Source organism: Chiloscyllium plagiosum, unplaced genomic scaffold, assembly GCF_037043375.1.
Source record: "Chiloscyllium plagiosum isolate Xiang-an unplaced genomic scaffold, Cpla_swu_hap1 HiC_scaffold_16, whole genome shotgun sequence".
NCBI lineage: Eukaryota > Metazoa > Chordata > Chondrichthyes > Orectolobiformes > Hemiscylliidae > Chiloscyllium > Chiloscyllium plagiosum.
Window position 1 is genome coordinate 27,113,077 of NW_028270154.1, and position 12,895 is coordinate 27,125,971.

The 12,895-nt window shown below is 39.5% G+C and overlaps 1 protein-coding gene and 1 long non-coding RNA gene across 2 annotated transcripts in view; one reads left to right on the plus strand and one right to left on the minus strand.

The window, feature by feature from the left end:
* Nucleotides 1-7,631, plus strand: part of shroom1 (shroom family member 1) — an 80,912-nt gene extending 73,281 nt beyond the window's left edge. The window contains exon 8 of the mRNA XM_043703314.2: nucleotides 1,222-7,631. Coding sequence (XP_043559249.2) covers nucleotides 1,222-1,476 — 255 coding nt within the window. The 3' untranslated portion in view covers nucleotides 1,477-7,631. The remainder of the gene's footprint in view (nucleotides 1-1,221) is intronic.
* The window catches only part of LOC148147504 (uncharacterized), a 96,001-nt gene that overhangs the window by 41,578 nt on the left and 41,528 nt on the right, over nucleotides 1-12,895 (minus strand). The gene's annotated exons all lie outside the window — the stretch shown is intronic.

Here is a 12,895-nt window from a genome sequence, read left to right on the forward strand (position 1 = left end):
CCATGTAAGATTCTGTAAATCCCTTTTTTAGATTAGAATCAGTCTGAACATTGGGGCACAGGCAGTCTCACACAGGGCACCTCACACCTTCAATGCGTTATCTGTGCCAATATGGCACCTATTGTCAACGTTTACTTGAGAATGTAACTTTAAAAAAGTTCTGGGATTTACGTATGAAAGAACTGAAACCAGCACGGTCATTCTAAAAGCTAAGAGACTTAACAAACAATCCAGGTCTTTTTCAATATATAATTTTAGTTACATCACACTGTAAACTTTTGCTATTAATACTGTGTCCTACGATCTTATACTCTACAACCACCTGATGAAGGAGCAGGTGGACTATAACCCGGTGTTGTATGTTTTTTAACTTTGTCCACCCCAGTCTAACACTGGCACCTCCAAATCATTCTCAAGATAGCTCAGCTTTTTAAACAATCAGTGTGGAGCCTAACTGTGTCCCAATGCTATGTCAGACTGACAAACCTTCTGCATAGCTTTACAGAATTTTACATGGATTCATGAAGTTTTTGAGCAACTGGAATGTAATTCTGCAGAAACAAATTCACCCCATAAGCTTATATGTGTGCGCATGTGGAAGCGACAGATTGAGTGTACATGTGAGTGTGTGCACGTGATAGAATGTATGTGTATATGTGTGTATGTGTATGTATGTGTGATGGGTTAAACTATACAGATGGTTTGTCAGTCTGACATAGCATTGGGACACAGACAGACTTCACTCCTATTGTTTAAAAACCTGAGCTATTTTGAGAATGTAATTTAAAAGAAGCTCTGGGATTTACATATCAAAGAACAGAAACCAGCATATCCCATTATAAAAGATGAAAGTTTAAATCTAAGATTGTTTACTGTATCACATCTCCATGACATTGGATCTCTTTGGCTATAAATTCTGTGAGCATGATCTTAACCTCCACAACCACCCGATGAAGGAGCGGCGCTGCGAAAGCTAGTGCTTCCAAATAAACCTGTTGGACTATAACCTGGTGTTGTGTGAGTTTAAACTCTTTACACCCCAGTCCAACACCAGCACCTCCAAATCATGACTTTAAGACAACTTCTCTTTAAAGGCAGAATCACATGTTTTGTTTCATATAGTAGAATGTTCCTATGCATATAACACAGCACATTGTCTGACTTACTACAGCCACTAACAGCAAATGGTTTTCTGGTTAAAAAGATGTTCTGTTTTCTTAGAAATCATTGAATGAAAGGCACCGGACACTCTCTCGCCAGCATGAAGATGCCAGAGGACTGAAGGAACATCAAGACCACCGGGAACGAGTGATCTTCAGTATCCTAACAAACTACCTCACTAAGGAACAGCTTCAGCACTGTGAATATTTTATCCAAATGAGAAAAGCTTTACTAATCAAACAAAAAGAACTTGAAGAGGATCTCAAATTAACTGAGGAGCAACTTGAACTTTTTGAAAACATCCTTCAGATATGATTTCATTTTGCTGTTTATTAAACTGATTATTAGGTTCCCAAAATGACTCCCATTAATGTTGAAAAGTGATTTAGAAATCCAGCTTACAAAGTAGGTTAAAGCAATTCATTCCAAAACTAGCAAATATTTACTGTACTCTTATTGTTTCCATGTGAAATAACTGAATTGGATAATTAAATATAAATGAATTGGGGCTACGCTGTAAAATTAGAGCCAGCTGATAGCAGATTATTGGTTGTCGATAACTAACTGAAAGTTTTTATCTATCATTTTGAAATCATGAACCACAACAGCCCAGATTTTGCAGTCAGTGTCAAAGCATTGGAACTTATCATCAAACTCAAAGTAAGTTCACAAAGATCCATTGATCTCTGCAATGTGGTTTTCATTTCTGGGCATCAGTTTGAGTCTGCTGCCAAGTCAAGAGCACATTCGGATGTCCATCAATGTTGGTATTATTAAGCTGGACCATCTAATCACATTGAAGAACTCTCACAAACAGCAAACCAGGAAATCAAATGCACTCATCATACTTAATTTTGACTGTCATATTGCAGAGTAAAATAATAATTTTGGATCGAGATTATATATTAATGTACAACTATCATGAAATAACTTTTAAAAAGTGATTTAAAAAGTGGATTTTTAATCATAATAGAGAAATTTAATGTAACATTGAAAATGCATTACATTTTAGTACTTGTTCAGCAGTAATTATGAATTTAGTATGCTGTTAAATCCCAGTTATTGCTCCAGGATAACCATTTCCACCATTTGTATAGCAAGACTGTTTGTGTGATAAGAAAAGTTCTTTTCAGTTGAATGATTTCGAGTACGTTGCATTCTGTAAAGAATTGAACAGCACAGCTCTGGTGCAACATCAAATCACTGACAATAACTTCTGGATCTTTGTGTTTAAGTTTATACATATGGACCTGCGGTCAGTTTCAGCAGAATAAGGGCATTAAATGCCACCATTACCACTACAAAATCTGGGCCAATATTATTCATACTTATGTAGCATGGTTTTCATTGCAAAACATGTCTTTATAATGCCAATGATGTCTGACTCTGAGAATAATTTCCAGTCCAAAGTGTTAATAATTCTCCCTTTGATAAACAATCACACCTATTAAATATTAATAAGTTACATTGTAAGTCTAAAGTTCTACACCTAGAACTTCTATGAATTCTTCACCAAAAGGATATTCACTTTTATGTTGTTGGTAACGTTTTGGATTGTTTCTTCCTTACACAAAGCACAGATGGTAATGCTGTTTTATTACTGGTCTGAAACTGTGACAGTAATTGCCAACCTTCCAATCTTTTTCCTTTTGTTAAGGAAGAATGCCTTTCTTCCACCCAAATGGTTTGAACACAATCATCTTCATTTCCATATACCAATACTGACTTAATCAGTAACAAGAGTAAACACATTTCATTATAAAGTTCAACCACCAATCTGTCCCACCCCTTCATTTATTTTCACCTCAGCCTTTGGCCAATTCAAACACTCAGATAATTGTGTCACAATATTTAAATTAGCTCATCTCCTTTCCAAGGTTTGAGGTAGAACAACTACATTGCCGTCATCCTAAACTTTCTTTCTGCTGGAAGCAGCTTCCCAAGACTTTTCTGATACATCACTTTCCTTATGGGCCATTGCTGTGCATTTTCATTGGAAGTGAAGTGGTTACATTTAAAAGAGGCCCCAGATTGGAAAAAGCCCAGGCTTTTAGGTTTGTGATTTACAAATCTGCTTGTCCCTTATCAACCCTAAACTGACTCTAGTTGTAAACCAGCTCCCCATTTGATCCCAATGGAGCATATTAAAATCCTTTATGATTTTGAACTGCACTATCAAACCTCCTTTAACCTTTTAATGAAAAAGATGAAATGTCTCTCATTCACCCTTACAATTAAAGCCCCTCATCCAATGTAGTTATTTTCTCAGTCAATTTCCTTTGTACACTTTGTATCTTTGACATCTTTGTTGAAGTAGGGCCTTCAAAATGGAACACAGTATATCTAATGCAACCTAAACAATGATTCACTTCATTTGAGCCACTGCTTTTGTGGTCTATTTGGTAGAAATGTATCTGGTCCTCCTTTTGAGAATATCATCAAGGTAACATAGGCAGCATGTGTGCCAAACAGGAGGCCCCAAATAGACTCATATTTTTATCTCCAGGCTTCATTTCAATAACTTTCCTTTGCAAAGTGCTTATCATCAGTTTTATTGACTGAACAGAATGTCTCAAATTCCCTTCTCCAGTATGGCACAGCTGATAATGCAAGTCTCAGTCAGGTGATGATGCTCCCCAAAAATTGTTCTTTGCATTCAGAAATCAGGACAACCAGTTTCTACCTGCATATGCATATATATAAGAACTAGAATATCTTGGTTATTTTCAGCATTATGAATGGTATTTGTGAATCTGAACCCAATAGTCTTCTTTCCATTTATTTCTTGTATTCATGCTGACTGGGCCAATATTCATTGCCTATTCCTAATGCCCATGAGTAGGTGATGGTGAGCTGTCTTAAGCAGCTGCAACCCATTTGGTGATGGACTAGTGGTATTGTGAATAGACTATTAATCCAGAGACCCAGGTATTGTTCTGGGAGCACAGATTTGAATCCTACCATGAGAGATGGTAGAAATTGAATCCAGTAGAAGTCTGGAATTAAGAGCCTAATGATGACCATGAAACCATTGTCAATTGTTGGAAAACTGATCTGGTTCACTAATGACTTTTAAGGAAGGAAATTGCTATCCTTACCTGATCTGGCCTCTGTGTGACTCCAGACCCACTGCAATGTGATTTACACTTAACTGCCTTCTCGGACAATTAGGGATGGGCAATAAATGTTGGCCTGGCCCACATACTATGAATGAATTTTTTAAAAATATGTTTGCCATAGGTAGATCCACAACGCCATAAGGGAGGGTGTTCCATGATACAGTGACACTGAAGAAAATGGCAATATATTTCCAAGTTTGGATGGTGAGTGGCTTGGAAGGGATCTTGGAGGTGGTTGTGTTCCCATATAATTGCTTCTTTTGTTTTACATGATAGTGGTCAAAAGTTTGCAAAGTGCTGTCTAAGAAACCTTGGTGAATTTCTGCAGTGCATCTTGGTGGTGCAGGCTCGAAGGGCAGAATGGCCTACTCCTGCACCGATTGTCTATTGTCTATTACCTAGATGGTACATACTGCTGCTACTGAGTGTCGGTGGTGGAAGGAGTGAATGTTTATGGATGTGATGCCAATTAAGTGGTCTGCTTAGTTCTGGATGCTTCTTGAATCTCAATAGAGTTGCATTCATTCAGGCAATTGGAGTGTATTCCATTGTACTCTGACTCATACCTTATAGATGGTGGACAGGCTTTGTGTGTCAGGAGGTGAGTAACTTGCTGCAGGATTCTTAGGCACTGGCATATTCTTGTAATTGCAGCATTTATATGGCTAGAGTCAAAAGGTGTGGTGCTGGAAGAGCGCAGCCAGTCAGGCAGCATCCGAGGAGCAGGAGAGCCAATGTTTCGAGCATAAGCTCTTCATCAGGAATGTGGTGTGTGTGGGGGAGGATGGGGGCTCCAAAGCAGGCTGGGAGATAAATGGGAGGAGATGTGGACTGGAAGGAAGGTAGCCAGGAATGTGATAGGTAGATAAAGGTGGGGGGTGATGGTGATAGGTCAAAGTGGAGGGTGGAGCAGATAGGTGGGAAGGAAGGTGGACAGGTAGGAGAGTTCAAGAAGATGGTGGTCAGTTGGAGGGTTGGATCTGGGATAAGGTGGGGGCAGGGGAGATCAGGAAACTGGTGAAATCGACACTGATCCTGTGTGGTTAGAGTGTCCCAAGGCGGAAGATGAGGTATTCTTCCTCCAGGCATCGAATGGCTAGAATTTGGCAGTGGAGGAGACTAAGGCTTGCATGTCCTTGGCAGAGTGGGAGGTGGAGTTGAAGTGTTCAGCTGTGGTGGGGTTGTTTGGTGCACGTGTCCCGGAGATGTTCTCTGAAATGTTTCACAAGTTGGGGTCCTGTCTCCCCAATGTAGAGGAGACCACATCAAGACAGTAGATGAGATGTTTGGAGGTGCATGAAAATCTCTGCTGGATGTAGAAGGATCGTTTGGGCCCTTGCATGGAGGAAGGGGCGAGGTGTAGGCTCAGGTTTTACGCCTGTTTCGGGCATGAGCCCTTCTTCAGGAATGAAGAAGGGCTTCCTGAAGAAGGTCTCATGCCCAAAACATCGATTCTCCTGCTCCTTGGATGCTGCCTGACCTGCTGCGCTTTTCCAGCAACACATTTTCAGTTCTGATCTTCAGCATCTGCAGTCCTCACTTTCTCCACTTCAGTTTCTAGTCAATGGTAACCCACAGCTGATTGTGCTGATTCAGTGCTGTTTATGCTGGAATTTAACTCTTTTGTCTGTATTGAAACTAAGAATGTCAGGAGCTGAATGACCCTGGTGGAATCCTATCCAAACATCACTAAGCAGTTTATTCCTAAAGAAATGCAGCTTAATAATACTGTCGATGACATCTTCTGTTACTTTACTTCTGATCGAGAATAGACTGATACGGCAGGAATTTGTCGGGTTGTATTTGTTCTGCTTTTTGTGTACAGGATATACACGGGCAATTTTCCACATTGTTGAATCACTGCCAAAGTAGTGGCTGTACTGGAAGTGCTTAGCTAGGGATGCTGCAAGCTCTGAAGCACAAATCTTCAGTACTCTTGCCGAAATGTTGTCAGGAATCATAGCCTTGTAGGATGCATTGCCTCCAGATGTTTTGGGACACTAAACGGAGTGGAACAAATTGGGTGACTACTGCTATCAGTGAAGCTGGGCACCTCTGAAGAAGGCCAAGATGGGTCATCCATTCAGCACATCTGGCTGAAGATTGTTGCAAATGCTTCAGTCTTATCGTTACTAAATCAGCGACTATATCAATACACCATCACCTCCCCCATATATCCTCCTATATTCATTTGTTACTGAGATGTTGATGGTTTGTACAAAAGATCTGACAGCCTGGAGAAATGTTTATAAGTCATAAGAAAATAGAATAATATACACATAATGCAATTATTTGGCCCATTGAGTCTCTATCAACTACTTTGAAACAAAATTCAATTAGATTCACTGTCCCACACCTTTCCCACATCCTTGAAATTTTTACTCCTTCATGTATTTATCCTTTTGAACCTACATCCAACATGCTGTTCGGCAATGCAATACTAATGCTAACCATTCATTGCGTGAGCACATTTTCCTTATGTCACTTTTATTTCTTTTCCTAACCACCTTATATCTAATTAATCTCTTTGATTGTGAACACCATTCTCACGTGTCCTCTTAACCTTCTTTGATCTAAGAAGAACATGCCTAGCTTTCCAGTTTATCCATGTGACAGCGATATCTTTGGAACCATTCCAACACATCTGTTCTGTTTCCTCTCTGAAGATTCCACATACAATGTTCCAGTTGGAGCTGAACTGCGTTTTTGTATAAGGTTAGCATAACTTTCTGACTTTTACATGTATTTATTTTGCCTGGAATTTTTTTTGAATTGTTAATTGGTTTGACTTAACAACTTTAAAGATTCGTGCCCCAACCCATCCTCCTCCTCACCCCGCTCCCCCCATGTCTCTGTCTTCCTACAACACCTTTAAAATTGGATCATTTTGCATATACCAATTTTCATTTTCTTCCTACAAAATGTATTCAGTTACATTATTCTTATTAGTCTTCCATGGTCCGTGCACCTGCCCATTCCAACAGCTTGACTATGTTGTCATTAAGTCAATTTACTGTCTTCCCCAGCCATTACTGCACTCCAAGTTTCATGTTAGAAGTAAATTTTGAAAGTATGCAATGTACCCCCCAAATCCAAATGTTGTAATTTAAAGGATATACTGTACATTTTCATGAAGTTCAGATTATGAAAAGCTGTTAGCGATTTTAAAGTGTAGTCTCATCTAAGAATTATGATAAAGGTTTTGCTTTCATTCATCAGTTCATTGGTTTGTAATTACTTACAGACATCTACTTTTTAATCAATGTAAAACAGGTATGTAGTAATTATTGTTTTTGCATTACCTTCTAATATGTGATCATAATATCATAAATTAAATTTTGTACATGATAATATTTATGTAAAAATACATTCCATTGTAAGTGATGTCTTCTCTTTTCTCTCTCATTCTCAGCAGAAAAATCATGCATTATTTTCAGCAAATGGCTAGTTAGGATGTTATCTGACTTAGAACCAATCATCATATGAAAATGAGTAAAAATAATTGGCACATACCTTCGAAGAAAGTTGTGTCCCATTGACATGATTTTGTAGACAATGAAAAGTGTATTTCAAAGACAGTGGGTCAGATTTTTAAAGAGTCCAATCAACATCAGAGACCTTCAAAAATGGCAGCAGTGTCAGGATGCAGAACTCCCGACGCACTTTTGAACAGACCCCAGATGCTGAGATGGGGAGTTGGTAGAGTCTGAATCTCACAAACTCGAAATGTGAAACCAGCAAGATCATTTGAAAATAGTCCTGAGTTCAAGCAGATCCCATTTTGGCTATTCTGAGGGCAACAACAGGATGTCACAAATGAAGACATAATTGCTTGGAAAGGGTAGATGAAATCCATTTATGTCACCATCGTTGGGTCTTAAGGTCCCTCATCATTTAAACTTGGGGAGAAAAAGAACAAGCTGAAGCTGTTAGAGAAGGTGACTGTTGAACTGCTTTGATTGACAGATCATCTGGTGCACATTAGAAGAATAAACATGATCAACAGTTCCACAGTTTCAATAGACATTGTTGACATTTATCAAGTCCTGTGACTACAGGTCACTGTGAATGTATGGGTGTGATTCAAAAATTATAAAAGCATTACCTCATTAGGGGGACAGTTTGACAATTTAAAGAGGTTATTAAAAGATTAGTTATCTTTGTGTGTACAGAAATGAAGTTTGTTTTTATAACAGATGGACATTTACAAGCTTTGAATATGTTTCAAAGATGGGACTTTTGATTATTGTCAACTGTTTCTGGGTGAGAGCTGTATTAGGTAATGAGAGGTTGAATTTTTCATTTCCACATGGCTTCGGCTCTGTGCCCATGGTAAATACTGGTTAGTAGTTATGGAGGTGGCATGGGGCATGAAGATGAATAAGAAGACTTGGTGGTGTGTGGGAGCATGAGTTGCCCTGGAAGAGCTGGAGGGGTGTTGCTTGCATGTGAAAGGTGAGATTAGGAATTCTGAAAACAAACGAATCACAAACCCAGAGGACAGTGATGGGATTTCTAACCTGCCCAAGTCAACACTCGTTCACCAGTACGCTTAACAATGATCTACGTGCAGTGATCTATGGGCCTAAGTCTGTCCCACACCTGCCCCCGAGTGTGAAAATTGGTGATTTAACCAATGCAGGTCTGCCAAACTGGAAAATTTCCCAAGCCAAGCTATCCACTTCAGTAGTGAAAATCTGGCACAATGAAATAACTATCTCTATGGGCTGGATTTTATGGACAGTTTGTTTCCCAGCACTCACAGCTAAAAATATAGGGGTGGGGGAAATCCTGCCCATTGGTCCTCAATGACTGCTCTGCAGTAATTCAATGCTGGGACCAGAATTAAGTGTGTTTGGGCTAGACCGCCAAACCTTTCTCCATAGGACGTCCTACCTTAGAGAACTGTGAATCAATCATCTTTGTAGCTCAAGCAGCACCAGCTAGAACTAATGGCCAGTTCTGGGTTTGCAGGCACCTCCCCCAGGCTGAAAAGCTCAGAAATATGGTATTAAGCGCCTTGGTGAGAGGGTGTTTGAGGATCAACTGTGTTTGACACACTTGCGAGACATTGAAAAATTGTCTCTGATGGGCTGGAGGGCCTACAAATGAAGTTCCTTCCATTATCTGACTCCGACCTATGCAACTACAGCTACCCAGCTTCTCGTTGACATGGGTCTCTCCCTTTCCCTGTAGAATCCCAATGATGGCAAGGAGAAAAGGCCCCTAATGCATCACTTAAAGATTAATAGGCCCGAGGTGGTAGGTATACAGAAGCCCTGCTCTCTGATACAATTTCAGACAAGACTTTGATCAAATGGTTCAGTAGTAAGACTCCTACATCAGAAACCCACCAGCAAGGGGTGGGGGGGGGGGGATATAAAATACAGTTCATTGGTTTAGCATGTTGCTGCAACACTGTAGTTTACTCCCTTCAGCACACTGCACTTATCATTAGCTGTAGAATACTTTTTCCAAATTTGTCCCAATACATGGTTGAGTATTTAACATCATACAGAAAGCTAACATTATCTAGCATTGTCTCTATTGCCTTGCTACACAATGAACCATCTCCAATGTGCAAAATGTTAAAGCAGTATTTCCCTTCACTGATCCTTAAAAATGTGAAATAAAAAAAAACTGTAACAATAACAAACATAATCTAGGTACAATCACTGTGTTGTATACTTAATCATTTTCTACATTTTCCTATTCTCTCCTGAATGCATTGAAGTTAGTTTTATAAGCGAGGATCATATTGTAATGGTTCATGTAAGTGAACATTCTTTACAGATGTGAATGAAGAACTATTGCCTTATACTATATGGGTATTGTACACAGTTCTGCTTTTTGCTTGTTACTGCTTAATATTTTTGAATCCATGTTGTGGATTCTCAAGGACCTGTGATGGCAAATACTGCTTTATGTTTTCCTCAATGGAGTTGGATATATTATCAGCAAAGCAAACATTTCTATCAGAAAGCACCACTCAGGCTAAACAAGAGACGATTTTTATGTTTGCCCACTTAGTGATGTTGAAGTCAATTGCTGGCGAGAGGTTAATGCAGCTTGTGATCAAGTCACAGTCTTCCTTGGCTGTATGGTACAGTTTCTGTGCATTTACCAATTAATCCTTAAGGTATTTGGAATAAATGTTCAAGCAGGAATTATATACTTTAATTAGTGTTACTGGAAATGAATACTGAGGGACTCCCCTAAAACCTCATTGAGATTGTCCACTGAGCAGTTGATCCCTAGAGAACAGTGTTCAATTCCTAAGTTAATGTTTTCAGCTAATGTGATAATAGGAGCCTTACAATTTTGACTTCCAGGCAGTAATGTGACAGAGAGTTTCTATGCCTGTTCACAGCTAGCCCTGATGGAAGTGCTTTAGAATAATTCTGGCCTTGTGCAGTGGTGTAAGATAGGAAATGATGAGTCAGGTGCTGATTTGCTATCACCTGTTTTGTACTTCTTCACAAAGTCAACTTGTGCGTGCAGCTGCCAAGTGAGGAAAAGGTCAGGCTGAATAGACTGGGGCTATTTTCCCTGGAGTATCGGAGGCTGATGGGTGACCTTATACATGAGGGTCATGGATAGGGTGACGAGTCAAGGTCTTTTCCCCAGGGTAGAGGAGTCCAAAACGAGAGGGCATAGATTTAAGGTGAGAGGGAAAAAATATTTAAAAGGTACTGGAGGGGTAATGTTTTCATGTAGAGGGTGGCGTATGGAATGAGCTGCCAGAGGAAGTAGTGGAGGTTGGTACAATTACAACATTTAAAAGGTATATGTATGGTTATATGAATGGGAAAGGTTTAGAGGGATATGGGCCAACTGCTGGCAAATGGAACTAGTTTAATTTAGGTAAAATATGGTTGCCATGGATGAGTTGAACCGAAGAGTCTGTTTCCATGCTGTACATCTCTAGATTCTGTGGCAGTAATGGTACTCTGCTGTATAGTTCGCAAAATATTGAATTGGCTTATACATCAATAATGTCCAGTTCAACAAGAAATCAAAGGACAACTTTCACTTCTAGAACAATGAAAGCCTTCAAAAGAGAAGAGGTGAGCAGGGGGTGAGATGCAGGGTACTGCTCAGAAAAAAATAATAGTTTGGAAGTAATGATTCATCATTTCAAAATCATTTTGGGATGGATGGTTTATGATTTGGTATTTCCCTGTGTCTGAAAACGTTCTGCAAGAATGATAATATTTAAAATGTACCAGTTTAATCTGCAGCCTGGCAGAAAGGGATCATACTAGGCTATTTTTATTTTTCGCCAATAATATGTATGTTTGTGTTGTAAGAAAAAATCATATCATGGAACTGATGTGATGAAATTATTGTTGTTTATTTTAATGACCCTATGACTGTGGGATCATGAGGTGCTGCTGTTTAAGTGGAAACAAAAATCACGTTGATAAAGCCTGTGGAATGTGTTAGTGTTTCCACTCATTTTGGTGATGGCATTGATAATTAAAAAGGTTTGACCTTACAGACTGTGCTACAGAATGATGATATGGTTCACTTTAAACCCACATGCCATACAGCCCCACAGCTGTATATGAATATTAAACATATTTGGGTAAATGCACACATTTGTGCAAACATTGACATATAGTAGTTATAATCAATCGCAGAGTAAATAAATCGGGATGAGACACTATCCTATGATACTGTAAACTGCATTGTTCAATAATTGAGGACAATTTTGTTGTTGAACTGATGGTATGCTTCATCACTATAAATTGAAAAGGGAAAAAGGAAGCAAATATGTAAAAATAATTTGAATGAGAATTTGGCCCTTCAGCCGAACAAGTCCACACCAACCCTCCGAAGAGTATCCCACCCAAATCCATTCCTTTATATTTACCCCTGACAAATGCATCTAACCTACACATCCCTGAACACTGTGTGCAATTTAGCATGGCCCATTCACCTGACCTGCATATCTTTGGACTGTGGGAGGAAACTGGAGCCACCTGGAGGAAACCCACACAGACACTGGGAGAGTGTGCAAACTCCACACTAGACAGTTGCCCAAGGCTGGGATCAAATGTGGGTCACTGGTGCTGTGAGGCAGCAGTGCTAACCACTGAGCCACCGTGCTGTCCCAAGAGAGACTAGCTGAACATTTGGCTTGAACATTTTATGGTTTTACCTTTTCTCATTATTAAGACTTTGAGATAGGACTGTATGGTGAAATTCATACAGTTGAGGTAACTGTGACATTTCTGCAGAGATCCATTCAACTCCTTCACGGCATAAGGAGAATCCAAAGGGTTTTTACAAATACATTAAGGACAAAAGGGTAACTAGGGAGAGAATAGAGCCTCTCAAAGATCAACAAGGCGGCCTTTGTGTGGAGCCGCAGAAAATGGGGTAGATACTAAACGAGTATATTGCATCAGTATTTACTGTGGAAAAGGATATGGAAGATATAGATTGGAGGGAAATAGATGGTGACATCTTGCAAAATGTCCTGATTACAGAGGAGGAAGTGCTGGATGTCTTGAAATGCATAAAGGTGGATAAATCCCCAGGACCTGATCAGATGTACCCTAGAACAATGTGGGAAGCTAGAGAAATGATTGCTGGGCTTCTTATTGAGA